Source organism: Alosa alosa, chromosome 13 (genome assembly GCF_017589495.1).
Source record: "Alosa alosa isolate M-15738 ecotype Scorff River chromosome 13, AALO_Geno_1.1, whole genome shotgun sequence".
NCBI lineage: Eukaryota > Metazoa > Chordata > Actinopteri > Clupeiformes > Clupeidae > Alosa > Alosa alosa.
Genome location: NC_063201.1, coordinates 5,164,321 through 5,176,792, shown reverse-complemented (window position 1 = coordinate 5,176,792; position 12,472 = coordinate 5,164,321). Strand labels below are relative to the sequence as shown.

Below are 12,472 nucleotides of genomic sequence, written 5' to 3'. Positions count from 1 at the left end.
TTCTGCATTCACACATGAGTGAGCTTGTATGCTACTCATGTGTGTGTATATTACTTCTACCTAAGTGTTCATATTTATCCAATATCTTTTTGGTTTGTATATCTATCTGTCTGTCTGTAAGTAAGTGTGTGTGTGTGTGTGTGTGTGTGTGTGTGTGTGTGTGTGTGTGTGTGTGTGTGTGTGTGTGTGTGTGTGTGTGTGTGTGTGTGTGTGTGCGCGCGTTAGGCTGCCTTACGGGAGCCGGAGCATGGGGGAGGGTGAGGGGGGGTGGGAGGTGGTAGGCGTGGTGGCGGCCGTCTGCAGGTCCACGTCGCTGCGGGAGCGCGACTGCTTTTGGCGGGCCGAGGTCCTGCGGCGCGACGGGCGGCGCTCCACACACGTGCTCTGACTGCGCTTCACGCTCCTGAGGGACACACCAGGACACCCGGGGGAGGAGGAGGAGGCAAAGGAGGAGGAGGAGAAGGAGAGAGGAGGAGGAGAAGAGAGGAGAAGGGAGAGGAGAGGGGAGAGGGAGGAGGAGGAATTGAGGGAGAGGAAGGATGAGGAGGAGAAGGAGGAGGAGAGGGAGAGGAGAAGAAAGGAGGAGAGGGGAAAAGGAGGAGGATGAGGAGGAAAAGGGAGAGGAGAAGAAAGGAGGAGAGGATGGGGAAGACCGCAGAACAAGGGGAAAGGATGTGAAAAGATGGAAGGGGAGCAGTTTGAGGGAGGCCACATAGGACAGAATAGAAACGAGAAAAAAAGAGAGAGAACAGGAAAAGACAGAGAAAAGATGAAACAGAAGACAGAGGATGAGGCAGATGAGGAGGATAAGGTATTATAGCGAAATTAAAAAAAACAAGATTGAAAGGAGGGAAACAGGAGAGGGGAGAAGACAGGAGTGGAAGTGATAAATGAAAGAATTTGTCATAAACAGAAAGAAAAGGAGAGAGACAGATGAATTGAGAGAGACAGCGGAAGAGGAGGAGAGAGACAGACGAATGAAGAGAGAGATTCAGCGGAAGAGGAGGTAGAAAACAGTATGAAAGACAGAAGACCAACAAAAACCAAAACAGGAGAGAGTGACATGAAGAAGAATGGAAAAAGAGAAAGTTTGACACAAAACCTGTTAAGTCTCAACAATTACCAACGGAGTTTCATAGATTTCTATCAGCCTGGACCTCTACTGTCTCCTCAGCTCTGTCTCATAATAGACTGTCACCGATGCAATCAACAACAGACTCCTCCCTGCTGTGTCCACATTAACTAAAGAGGAGCAATTAAGGCTCCAGTCTCAGCACCTTACTGTTACCAAGCCTGAGGATCATGGACTTAATTGAGCCACTTGGCGCTCCAATCTCACGCACAGTTCCTGTCATATCACAAGACTGCAGGAGGGGGCCGTGGACCTCCATCCAGAGCCAGCATTTCCATTAGCACACCAACGGAGAGCGCATCCTTAGCCATGCAGTGAGTGAGTGAGTGAGGTGTGTGTGTGTGTGTCGATGTGAAGATGTGTCAGTGTTAGTGTGACATTTTAACATTAAGTGTAAGGTCAATTTTGGATTTTTATTTTGGATTAAGTGCTTCCTTGAGGGTCAGTTGTGTGATTAGGCTGAACGTAGACTGCATAAAAATAGAAAGAAGCACAAAACTGTTTAAACTACGTGTCTGAATCTGTGCTTATTATACAGATATGCCCAATCCATTAGAAGGTGAGGGTGAGTGTGTAAGTGTGTGTGTGTCAGGCGTAGGATGTTTCCACAGAGCTGTACTGAAGACCCACCTGTTGGTTTTGTATCTGTAAAAACATGGGATAGCATTCAGTTACACCAACACACACACACACACACCTCTGCCCTGCCTCACACCAGCGCAGAAGAGCTAACAAACCATCTTAGCACAGCCTGAGGAGCAGGAAACCATTACAGAACAAATCAAAGCATGACTGGGCACAGCTAAGCACATGGCAACAGCAGCAACATATGCTGCACAACACATCCCAGCACAGGCTCAAAGCTTCAAATATGCAGCGCTCACAAATGCTATGCTATTTACCATTGCCAAAGTCAGAACTTCAGCCTTTTTTTTCACCAGCATAACCACTCCATTTAAATTTGGAAGTCGATCTATACAAAGGCCTTTACTACACCAGGTGCTAATAACCCATTCAGCTGGTGGATTCATTTAGAAGCATTTTTTCTAGACCTTTCCGAAGCAAGACATGACTGGACACCAAAGCTCTATTATAGACTATAGCCTTGGGGGCTAGGCAGCAACAAACACCATGAACAAGACAGCACAGATAGAAGCTTCTGCTAGGTAAAACATCAACACTGCTTAGGACCCAGGACCGGGCAACAGAAGCTAATGCCGACCAAAGAGTAGCACCTCTACTTGCACACGGAACACACAGAAATGTGAGACAGGGCAGGACGAGACAAAGCAGAAGTAAAGGAGAAGAGGACAAAACAAGGGAAACAGGGACAAAAAGAGGGAAAGAGAGGAGCGAGAGCCGCAGTGTGGACGTGGTTGGAGGCCGGGGGGCGGGTGGGCGGGCTCTGTTGCCTGGGGAACTCTGTTGTCTGGGAAGGGCCAGTTAGCGCTGCTAGCAGCAGCAAGAGCAGGGGCACACAGCAGGACGCAGCGCTAAGGGAGTTTTACCACGCTCCCTTAGCCCAGACATAGAACTGGGGAGTTTTACCACGCTCCCTCAGTCAGCACAGTCACAAGTCTTTGGTGAATAGGAATTTGTCTAATTAAATAAACAATAATGCTTTGTCTAATAATAATAATAATAATAATAATAATAATAATAATAATAATGCTGGGCTGGCTAGTGAGGCAGTCCAGACTAGTCTTTTCTAAGCCCCGCCCTTTTCTCTGCCTTCTGTCTGTCTCAGCGTCTCACCTGTCTTTGTCCTGGGACTCTTCCGCAGTGGTCTCGCCAGTGGGGCCAGCGCTGTCAAAGAGACAGGCCCCTGGCTGGCTGGCAGGAGACACCTCGCCCCCTTCAGACACAGACTGGGAGTCGGAGCGACTGCTGGTCAGCCCTGAGAGAGAGCGGTACACCAGACACCATGATCAACAAACAAACTACAAACGTCCACAAACCAAATTGCAGTTGAAACTGCAACTATCTAAAGTGATCACACCCACTCCTGCTCTTAAGCCAAAACATGTAGGGAGAGCTCCACAAATCATTCTGGACTTTATTCAAAACTAATCAACCAAATTAACCAAACCCATCAAACTCCATTCCCCACAATCCTGCTCTCCCTCCCTCCTCCTCACCGATTTCACTGTCAGGGCTGGAGGTGATGCTGATGTTGATGATGTTGGACGCCTCGCTGACTTCCGACCCCGCCTGGCTGCTGGAGCCTGTGGAGCCCGACTTGCGGCTATGGAACGGAGCCGAGCTCGCATCTGGAGCCGCCCCACGGGAGGGCGTGTTCCCGCTGGACCCTTTACGCTCATGTGACCCCTTATCCTTATCACCTGAGAGAGAGAGAGAGAGAGAGAGAGAGAGAGAGAGAGAGATGAAAGGGGAGCCAGGAGGAGAACAAAAGATGACGAGCTGACACACGTTTCATTCTCCCACCTACAAAAGGGCACAGTACCCTCCAACTTAACTCCCACCGACATTAGTAGAGGTGAACTACGATCATTCTAAGCAGAGACAAAGAGACTACAAGAATGAGAGAAAGCTAGAGGGAAGAGAGGGTAAGGGGATGACCAGAGATGGAGGGATCGAAAGAGTATGAAGGGTGGAACTAGGAGTGATCTGTGATCGAAAGGAGAGTTAGTCTTCCTAAGGGGAGAAAGATTGAGGGCCTCAGACCCAAGATCCTTCAGACACTGTCAGACACTGACAGACAGAAAGTGCTGTGGATTCGACAGCTGGCTAATTCTTTCACTGATGAGCACATTTTGTTTGTGCATGTATGAAGATGAGAACGCCATCTAACTTAAAGTGTTCTTTTCACTTTTTTGTATGTCTAATTGGGCTTCTCTACTGTATGTGCCTCCTCATTACAGACTTTTAAATTGGTCCACTGCGCTCGGTTGTACTGTCAGCATCCTTGCCTTGTAGAATTGCATCTGTGAGAGAAACATGCCACAAACTCGACAGCACCACAAAGATCCAGCCTTCCTTATCACTACCCAATGCCCACGGACTGATCTGGTACATGCACACATGCAACTGATTTGATTAGTAAAAGGGAGTGACTAATTTGGAGGGGAAGTAAGAAGAGAAGTAAACAATATTTTGTCAGGCTGTGGTACCTTCGTTGTCCAATTTAGGTGGTTTGAGATCACCTGCAAGCAGAAAACATGACGAGACAAACGTGTTTCCTCACAATTGTTCAGCAAACCCAGCAACACAATTTACAGTCCAAGAAACACATGGCAGTGCCTAGGTTTTATGCTAAAGTATGTAGTGTGACACAATTTTACTAAATACCTACAGTGGGCCTCTATTACTTAAGGGAAAATAATGTGTTGTACTAGCATATCGAAGCACCTTTATTACTGTGAATAATTATCTAATATAAACATTTTATGAGGAAGGACCCTTGGACCCTTGAGTGAGTCTTTAAATATGACTGTAGTACAAAGTTACAGTTAATAGCATTTAACATAAACTCATGCAGCTACAATAAGAATCTATTATATTACATTACATTACATTACAACTACTACTACTACTACATTACAATGATTGATGGCTTGTGCTTTCATCAGATCTAGCATTCCATTACTGACACTTCATCTGGGGATTAGTTATGCAGCTCTCACCAAAGATGGCACAGAGACAGCTGACAGACTAGAACAACCTGGGCTGGGTTTGGTAATGAGTGTGGATGGCCATGGCCTATGGGATGTGTGGTGAGAATCCTGCGTGGAAGGCCTGCATGTGGATACTTTATGGATGTTGGGTGGGGGGGGGGGGGTGAGGGGATAAAGCATTCGCCCGAGGGGGGTGTGAGGTTGGTGCTGTACGTACTGCCCCCGCCTATCCAGCTCCCGGCCTCCCGGAGAATGCTGGGTAATCCGCCCCTTGGCTTGGCCAGCTTTGGCTCCTCTTTCTTCGCCTGAAACAAGTCACAATGGCAACATGTGTCATATTGGCGAGCTAAGCACATCAAATCAAGACATTCCTCGCGCGTGGACAGTTTTTTAAAAAAAATATATATATATATATATATATATATATATATATATAAAAAAAAAAAAAAGTCAAATAACCGTTCAAATCTGAGCTGATGCTTTGCGATGAAAATGAATGAACAACAATTCAAACACAGCTTAATAGTTGTTCACACCATCAACTTATCTCAAGATATTCTGAGAGCTCGTACACACTGTCGGAACTCTTTGGCCCAATCAACTGCTCGATTTAAAAAAGGGAACTAGTGGTGCACAGCGAAAACCTTTAAGTTCTCAGAGTGACCACAGATACAGATAAAAAGGTCATCAATGTGCATTGTCATTGTACAGTACTGTGTGAAATTCAAACAAACCACAAGGCGAAGGCTGCTGCCATAAGAGTGGTAAAGAATACAGTAAGCCTATATAGCAGAATAGAGAGGGGCCTCACCCTCTTCCGGAAGAATCCGCGAGACTTCTTGCTGTCTGTGGCCCTGGTCTTAACCCCCAGGTGCTTCATGTAGTACAGCACAGACGCAAAGATGGCAGAGCTGATAATGGAGGAAGAGGAAGAGAACGGAGGATGAAGACACACTGCAACTCCCCCCGTGGGCTCTTTCTAACACACCTTCACGAATCAACACAGGACTTCTCCAACTCATCTTATAAGTTGCACACACCTGACTTGCACTTGATTTTAACCAGGTGTTGAAAGTTTAGAGGGCATTACTGTGTGCAGAATGGAGAGAAGAGCCCCCTAGCAAAGGAGCTGCACCAGAGATCAGCAGTGGTGAAAACCACAGTGGCGAGTATGAGGTAGGCACATTCAGTAGGTTTGCCAGTGGGAGAACATGCAACTGAGCCTGCTATCCTTTACTGTTTAAAGGGAAACTATAGTTTTTATATAAATTCTAAAAGGCATTGTAGACTTCATGTGAATGGCATACCTATGGTACGTGACACGTGTGCATTTTGTGCATATCATTCGTCTATTTCAGACTTTCAATTGCATCTATGCAGTCTACGTTTTCCCTTCTCTGAAAAATATTAAATGGATAACAGTTTGGAGCAGGGAGCAAGCAAAACGTTTGGAGCAGGGAGCAAGCAAAACGTTTGGAGCAGGGAGCAAGCAAAACGTTTGGAGCAGGGAGCAGTGAGTTGAAGAGGGATGAAGGAGGGAACATTCTGATGGAGGAGGAGCACCAAACAGAAGGAGGGATGGACAGAACAGAGAGGATTTGTGGGAGGAGAGCTGGAGGTGGTCCAGCATGAAGGAGGAGGAAAGGAGAGGAGGAGGAGAGTGGGAGGAGGAAAATGGGGGAGAGAGAGGGTGAGGGTGGGAGGAGGGTATCTGGTGGAGCAACAGAGATCCAGTGGAGGAGAAAAGACGAGAATATGATGAAATAAACTGAAAGTTAATGAGGAGGAGGAGACTGTGCATTGCAGAGGGACCAGATAAACTATCTGGCAAACCTTGGGAGGGACAAAAAGAAAGCGAGAGAGCGAGAGAGAGAGAGAGAGAGAGAGAGAGAGAGAGAGAGAGAGAGAGAGAGAGAGAGAGAGAGAGAGAGAGAGAGAGAGAGAGAGAGAGAGAGAGAGAGCACATACAGAACAAAGGAGCAGGCAGAACCGTTTGCATTGGCCCCCACTGTGCAGCCCTCGGTTCTCGGGGAACACCGACTGAATCGCACAAGTGTGCAGACTCCCCAGAACAGCTGGACAAAGCCAGCGTCAGGTTTCACCAGTCAAACATGCGCTTGGTCAGCAGTATGCACAGACGATATAGAACAGTACTTAACCCCATTGTTAAAACTCTCCTCGCACATATATAAAAACCTTTCTATGCATGCATGCAAACAAGATTCAGGAAGTTGATGACCATTATAATGCATTTGCACATATTCTAAATTCTAAGAGCAACAGTTTGTGACTTCTGTTTAAATAATGCAGATGAAAAAACCCACACCCTAACCACATGCAGCAATAGCAAGAAATGTATTTAGTGTGGTTTTCACTTCTGCATAACAGCTCTGTTGCAAGATGCAAAACGATAGCATACACATCTACAAACACACACACACACACACACACACACACACTTACCATTTGTCTTCGTCTGCCACAATCGTGGGGCTGAAAGAGAGAAGAGATGGCTGATAAGTCAACAGGAAAAGTAGTGGACAGACTGAGTGCGGACAGGCTTGCCTGTGTCCACTGTCTCTCTTACCGTTTGAAATTAAGTCTCATTTTTGCGGTCTTTCTCTGGGCTGCTCTGGCACTGTGTTTTCGGACGGTGGAACCTGAAGCGGCTGATCTTTTCCTGACTGATGCGCAAACTGAAGGCAGTGTTGTTGTTGTTGTTGTGTTCAGAGCTCAAGCTAATGAACATATTCTGATATTTGCAAATAAAAGGAAGAAAAAAAAACAAACAAAAAAACTAGAATAACTGGAGCTGCATTAAAACCATGCACTCCTGACAAAGTTGGCGAAATAAAGAAGAAATAACTTTCCTCGCTCTGCCAAAACTCCACAAAAAGTACAATAAAACTGTCCTGAAAATCTAGTCTGGTATGAATCGGGATTGACTATGTAGTCGCCCTTTAGAAGCTGCTCTACTGAACTGATCTGGAAAACAAGTCTTTTTTTCTCCTGAGGCTCTGTCTCTCTCTGTCTGTCTCTTCCGGATGGATTCAAACTCAAAACAAAGCCGCGCGGCAGCGGAAGCGGCTATTTAACCGTGCTTTTGTCTGATGCAACGAGCCTGCAAGAACATGGAAATAGGATCCTCATGTTTTGCTATGAACATAAAAGCTGGGCAGGGCTTTTGGAAAAAAGGGGAATTCCCTAGCTCTCGGCCAATTGCTGTCCTCCTTTCCCCGGGCCAACTCAAGAGCCTGGCCAATGAGAGCTAGCGCACGTGAGGTCATTGCGGCCACAGGGTTGAATGGGCCAGCGTGGAGACGCAGGGGGGCATGGGAAGAAGAGGCCGATTGTGTGAGTGTGGAGGGACTGAGTGACATGTCTGTGAATATGTGGCATCAAGGCAGAATTGAACGTGGTGACACAGCCTGTGGACAGACGGCGCATGAACAGTCTCTCTTCAGTCACCCCGACCCCGTCTGGTATCCTTTGAAGTGATCTTTCAGAGACGGCCTTTATGCACGAGACATGCTTTCTTCCTTTGCCTCTATCCATCTCTCTAACCCTTTTTTTTCTCTCTTCTTTGTTGCCTTGGATGTTCCCCTCTCTCTCTCTCTCGTTGCGGAGAGCTGGGGTCAAGGGCTGGATTAACTTCCCCGTGTCTCAGAGTCCAGCCACCACATATCAACACTACCCCCACTCTCTCACTCTCATCCGCTGCCCCCCCCTCTCCATCTCTCTGTAGCGTTGGCAGTCTGCCAGGGGGAACGCGACTTCCTGCCAGCGTGGCAGTGCTGACTCCATCCTCTCCCTCCTGCTTCCTCTGTTCCAGTGGCTGCCCTTCTCCTCCTGCCTCTCCAAATTACCTCTCTCTCTCTCTCTCTCTCTCCCTCTCCCTCTCCCAAACCCCATTGCTGCTCTGTCTGCACTGCTCTCCATTAGTCCGGGGTCTGTCCTTCTGCGCTTCCTTCACTTGCGCCTATGTTTACTAACATTGCTTGCGAGCTCTGTGAGGAGCTGTGTGCACGCCTGTGTGTGTGTGTTCATGCACACACATGTGTGTATGTGTCAAACGACCGCCTGGTCACACAAAGGTCACAGCCCCGCTCTGTTTGGATTTGGCTGATCTCAACTGTTTGCGGAGCTCAGCATGCAGCACAGTGAAAGAGAGAGGGGGGGGAAAAAACAGTGTGTGTGTGTTTGTGGGTGTGTGCGCGCATTGCAGTGCCAATGCAGCACAGGGGTCTCAGTAGAGCGACACTGCCGCTTTCCCACAACACACACACACACAAGAACAAGTCCGCAGAGACCGCAGAGACTGACAAGAGCCGCAGAGACTGACACTTCAGTCCAAATCCCTGTTCTGGATGAAAACATGTGAGCAGCTTAGGGGTGGCATGGTTCATGAAAACAATCTGAACCGTTCGGTTCGCTTGTCTCGGTTCGGGTCATGTGTACATCGTACGGTTTTGACGGTTCATGGCATGCGTAATGTAGTAATCATGACCATATGTACAGTATACATGCCTTTTTGCGTGAAAGGGGATGTGTGGAGTGTTGCGGGTCACGTGTAGAAATTGCAAGTGGGAGAGATAAGGAAGGCAGCCCGGAGCTCTCAAAAGCCCTCGAAAATAAAATATCATTAAAATGTGTGTTGGGTCCTCCACACATAGAAGATCTAACGTTCAGTTTCAGTGAGCAAACAGCTACTTGTTCCGCTTAAGATATTACATTATAATATAATGTAATACTATTATATTCTGTATGAGTAAATAGTGCTATTACTGATTTTTTTGTTCTCTTCAGAATTTCCTCAATGTTCTTTCCTTCCCCTTCCTTCAGCTTTTTATCACACTTCCTCATTCCGGGTCTCCCTCTGCCCACTAGTTCTGTCTCTCCGGGCCTTTCTCCAGACCAAGGGAACACAGACAGGCATCTCGTTCTGACCACATCTCCTGCCTCAGGCCTTTGGGGTGACAGCAGGTCTCCTGTTGTCTCTCTGATCAGTGTAGGGGGTGCAGTCCCTCTGATTCTCCGTCTCTAGCGTGTCTTTGGGCTCAGTGTGGTGCTGTCTGCGGGCTCTGTTTGCCCTCTGATGCCAGTTGAGCTCTCTCTTTTTCTCTCTCTTTTTTCTCTCTCTCTCTCTCTCTCTTTTTTTTTTCTCTCTCTCTCTCTCTCTCTCTCTCTCTCTCTCTCTTTAAAACATTGTTTTATTTCTGGGGATGGGGTTGCTGTGTGATGTTAGAGAGGATGGACACATTATTCTTTAAAGTGTAATGGGGTGACATGGGTGAGTTTGTGTGTATGATTTTTTTTTTTTTTTTTTTCTATATGATGTGATGCTTTAAACTTAAAGCTGATTTAAATTATTTATGCATGTTATTTATAAGTGTAATCATTTAAGAGGTTAGAGAGTAGCCTAATAAAAGACTCTCTCTCTCTCCCCTCTTTCTCTCTCTCTCTCACGACTGGGCAGTGCATGACAGGGTTTGGACTCACTGCATATCGGCCATCTTGTCCAGCAGGTTCTCGGCCACAGCCTTCTCCTTCATCTCGGTGGGGATGCGGTCAGTCGAGTGGTGGTTCTCCACCTCCAGCAACTCCTGCTCGTTAGGCGTCATTCCCATCATCCTTTTCTGCCTGTGGGCAGACACACACACACACACACACACACACACAGGGGAAGGAGGGGGAGGAAGAGGACACAGGGACATTAGTAATGTTTTAGAGACGTCTGATGAAATCTGATGGTGAGAGAGGGTGTGAGTGGAGTTAGCACAGATGGATATGGCAGATCAGTCCCATGACAGATGAGCAAGCCACCGAGAAAAGCTTAAGATCTACAGAGGCAGATCCTGATAAGCTAGCAAAGACGCTCCAATTCGTGGGGAGGAATACAAATCAGAATTTCAGGATTAAAACTCAGGTCACAAGTCACTAATTTACTAGATGACTGATAGAGCTGCATATCAGATGAAACGGATGATTTAAGATTTTACAAATGGTGTGACGAATTAATACTGTTAGGGTGCATCGCTAAGAGACACATCTTTGGATCTTGATACAACTTCACTATTGTGCTAACCGTGCATAGGAAGAAAGAGTATGTTGTACGATATCCTGAGGTGCTTTTTTTTTAAAAACATGTAAACATGTTGAATCTTTCATAGATTGTTTGTAAATATCTCTGTCTTGTATGTTTATGTATGGTGTGAAACAACCATGTCCCATTCTGTTCTGTGTTAGCACCTATGAGACCTGTTGTCTCAAAGTGTCCCGAGTGGTAGTTTCCACTGGGTCGAGACTGCGGGAAGTGGTGGAGAGGGGCAAGCTGGGACACGCACGTAGGACAGGTGAGCCGGGACACGCACGTAGGACAGGTGAGCCGGGACACGCACGTAGGACAGGTGAGCCAGGTGGGGCCGATGTAATGTAGGACAGGTGAGCCGGGTGGGGCCAATGTAATGTAGGACAGGTGAGCTAGGTGGGGCCGATGGAATTGAAGGCCTCATGCAGGTTCCTCATAAAGCCCTTTTCCACTGACAGACCACCGGTTTCTTTCCCGTCCGCAAACCAACATTTGAACCGTTTGGAGCATTCTGACCAAACAAAAACTGCTCAGATGGCACTTTGGTTCAGAGCTTGAACCAAAAAATATTTTTTTTCCAGTGAACCGGAGTCTGTCCATATCAGCTGTTGCCATGAGTAAACAAAACTAGTCAACTAGCACTATTCTACTCTACTCTACATTTCTGCTGCTTTTACAAGACAACGGTCAGATCATCCTCCCGTTCATGCAGATCACCATCACTTTATGCATGCAACACCCTCTGCTGATAAGGCATCCTTGTTTCTGTTCAAAACTGGTGGAAATACGGGCTGGTGCACTAGATAGCACGAAGGTTCTAAGTCCAAACGGAACCGGCTCAAGAACGCGTTCTCTGTTGGCCGAAAGATGCCCATAGTGAGGGAGAAGAATCGGAACAGAAACTTTCTCTGTGCAGAGAGAACATTTTGTGGGTAAAAAAGGGTTGATTTGCTGGTGAAACCTGCTATAGACCTGATGACCAACATGTATTCTGGATAAAAATCTCCTCTAAACTCAAAAGTCTTATTAAAGTCATATGGAGGAAATGGAAAAGAAAGGCTCTTCACTGCTCAGAAGGCTCCAGGTGAGTGTAGACAGGCAGGGGAGGCCAGGTAAGAGGGTCAAGCTCACCTGAAGTCGTCCAGCTGCCGGAGGACCTCCTGGGTCTGCACATTTTGGACTTCCTGCGCAAACTTCTTCTGCTGGTCCTCGGGGATGAGTTCTGGTCTGCTGCGATCTAACAGGAAAGGGAAGAGTTACACAAATACAAACAGTCAAGCAAACACGCACACACACACGAACATAATGGCATGCTTAGACAGGGATGACTATCTCTTCACAATAGGATGTACTGTAATAGTCCAATACAGTAATGACTCACAATAACAGTGTAGTAAGTACAATGCACAACAGAACAGTCTTAGGTTGCCTTCACGCTGTGTCCGTTTAACTGGCCCGTACCCGAGTGCGATTACTCCCCCTAGCCCTGACCCAGCTGGTCTCCGTTCACATTACGTTTTAGTTTGTGCATCCGGATCCGTTTAGGTCATAAGTACTAGAGCTTCCATTTACCAATATCACTTAGCAACGTCGCAAAAACGGCAGTTTACTTCCAGG

General features: G+C 47.0%; 1 protein-coding gene across 7 annotated transcripts in view; it reads right to left on the bottom strand.

Annotated features, from left to right (window-relative positions):
• Positions 1 to 12,472, bottom strand: part of arhgef1b (Rho guanine nucleotide exchange factor (GEF) 1b) — a 48,095-nt gene that overhangs the window by 12,745 nt on the left and 22,878 nt on the right. For 3 of the 7 annotated variants that reach the window (XM_048260256.1, XM_048260259.1, XM_048260260.1), the window contains 10 exons: positions 11,987 to 12,092; positions 10,267 to 10,407; positions 7,231 to 7,260; positions 5,579 to 5,678; positions 4,985 to 5,072; positions 4,264 to 4,296; positions 3,271 to 3,474; positions 2,888 to 3,029; positions 1,763 to 1,777; positions 236 to 403 (listed from right to left, as the gene is read on the bottom strand). In XM_048260256.1, coding sequence (XP_048116213.1) covers positions 236 to 403; positions 1,763 to 1,777; positions 2,888 to 3,029; positions 3,271 to 3,474; positions 4,264 to 4,296; positions 4,985 to 5,072; positions 5,579 to 5,678; positions 7,231 to 7,260; positions 10,267 to 10,407; positions 11,987 to 12,092 — 1,027 coding nt within the window. Of the gene's footprint in view, positions 1 to 235; positions 404 to 1,762; positions 1,778 to 2,887; positions 3,030 to 3,270; positions 3,475 to 4,263; positions 4,297 to 4,984; positions 5,073 to 5,578; positions 5,679 to 7,230; positions 7,261 to 7,354; positions 7,857 to 10,266; positions 10,408 to 11,986; positions 12,093 to 12,472 lie in introns of those variants that run through there. The other 4 variants (XM_048260257.1, XM_048260258.1, XM_048260262.1 and 1 more) reach the window with 4 other exon arrangements.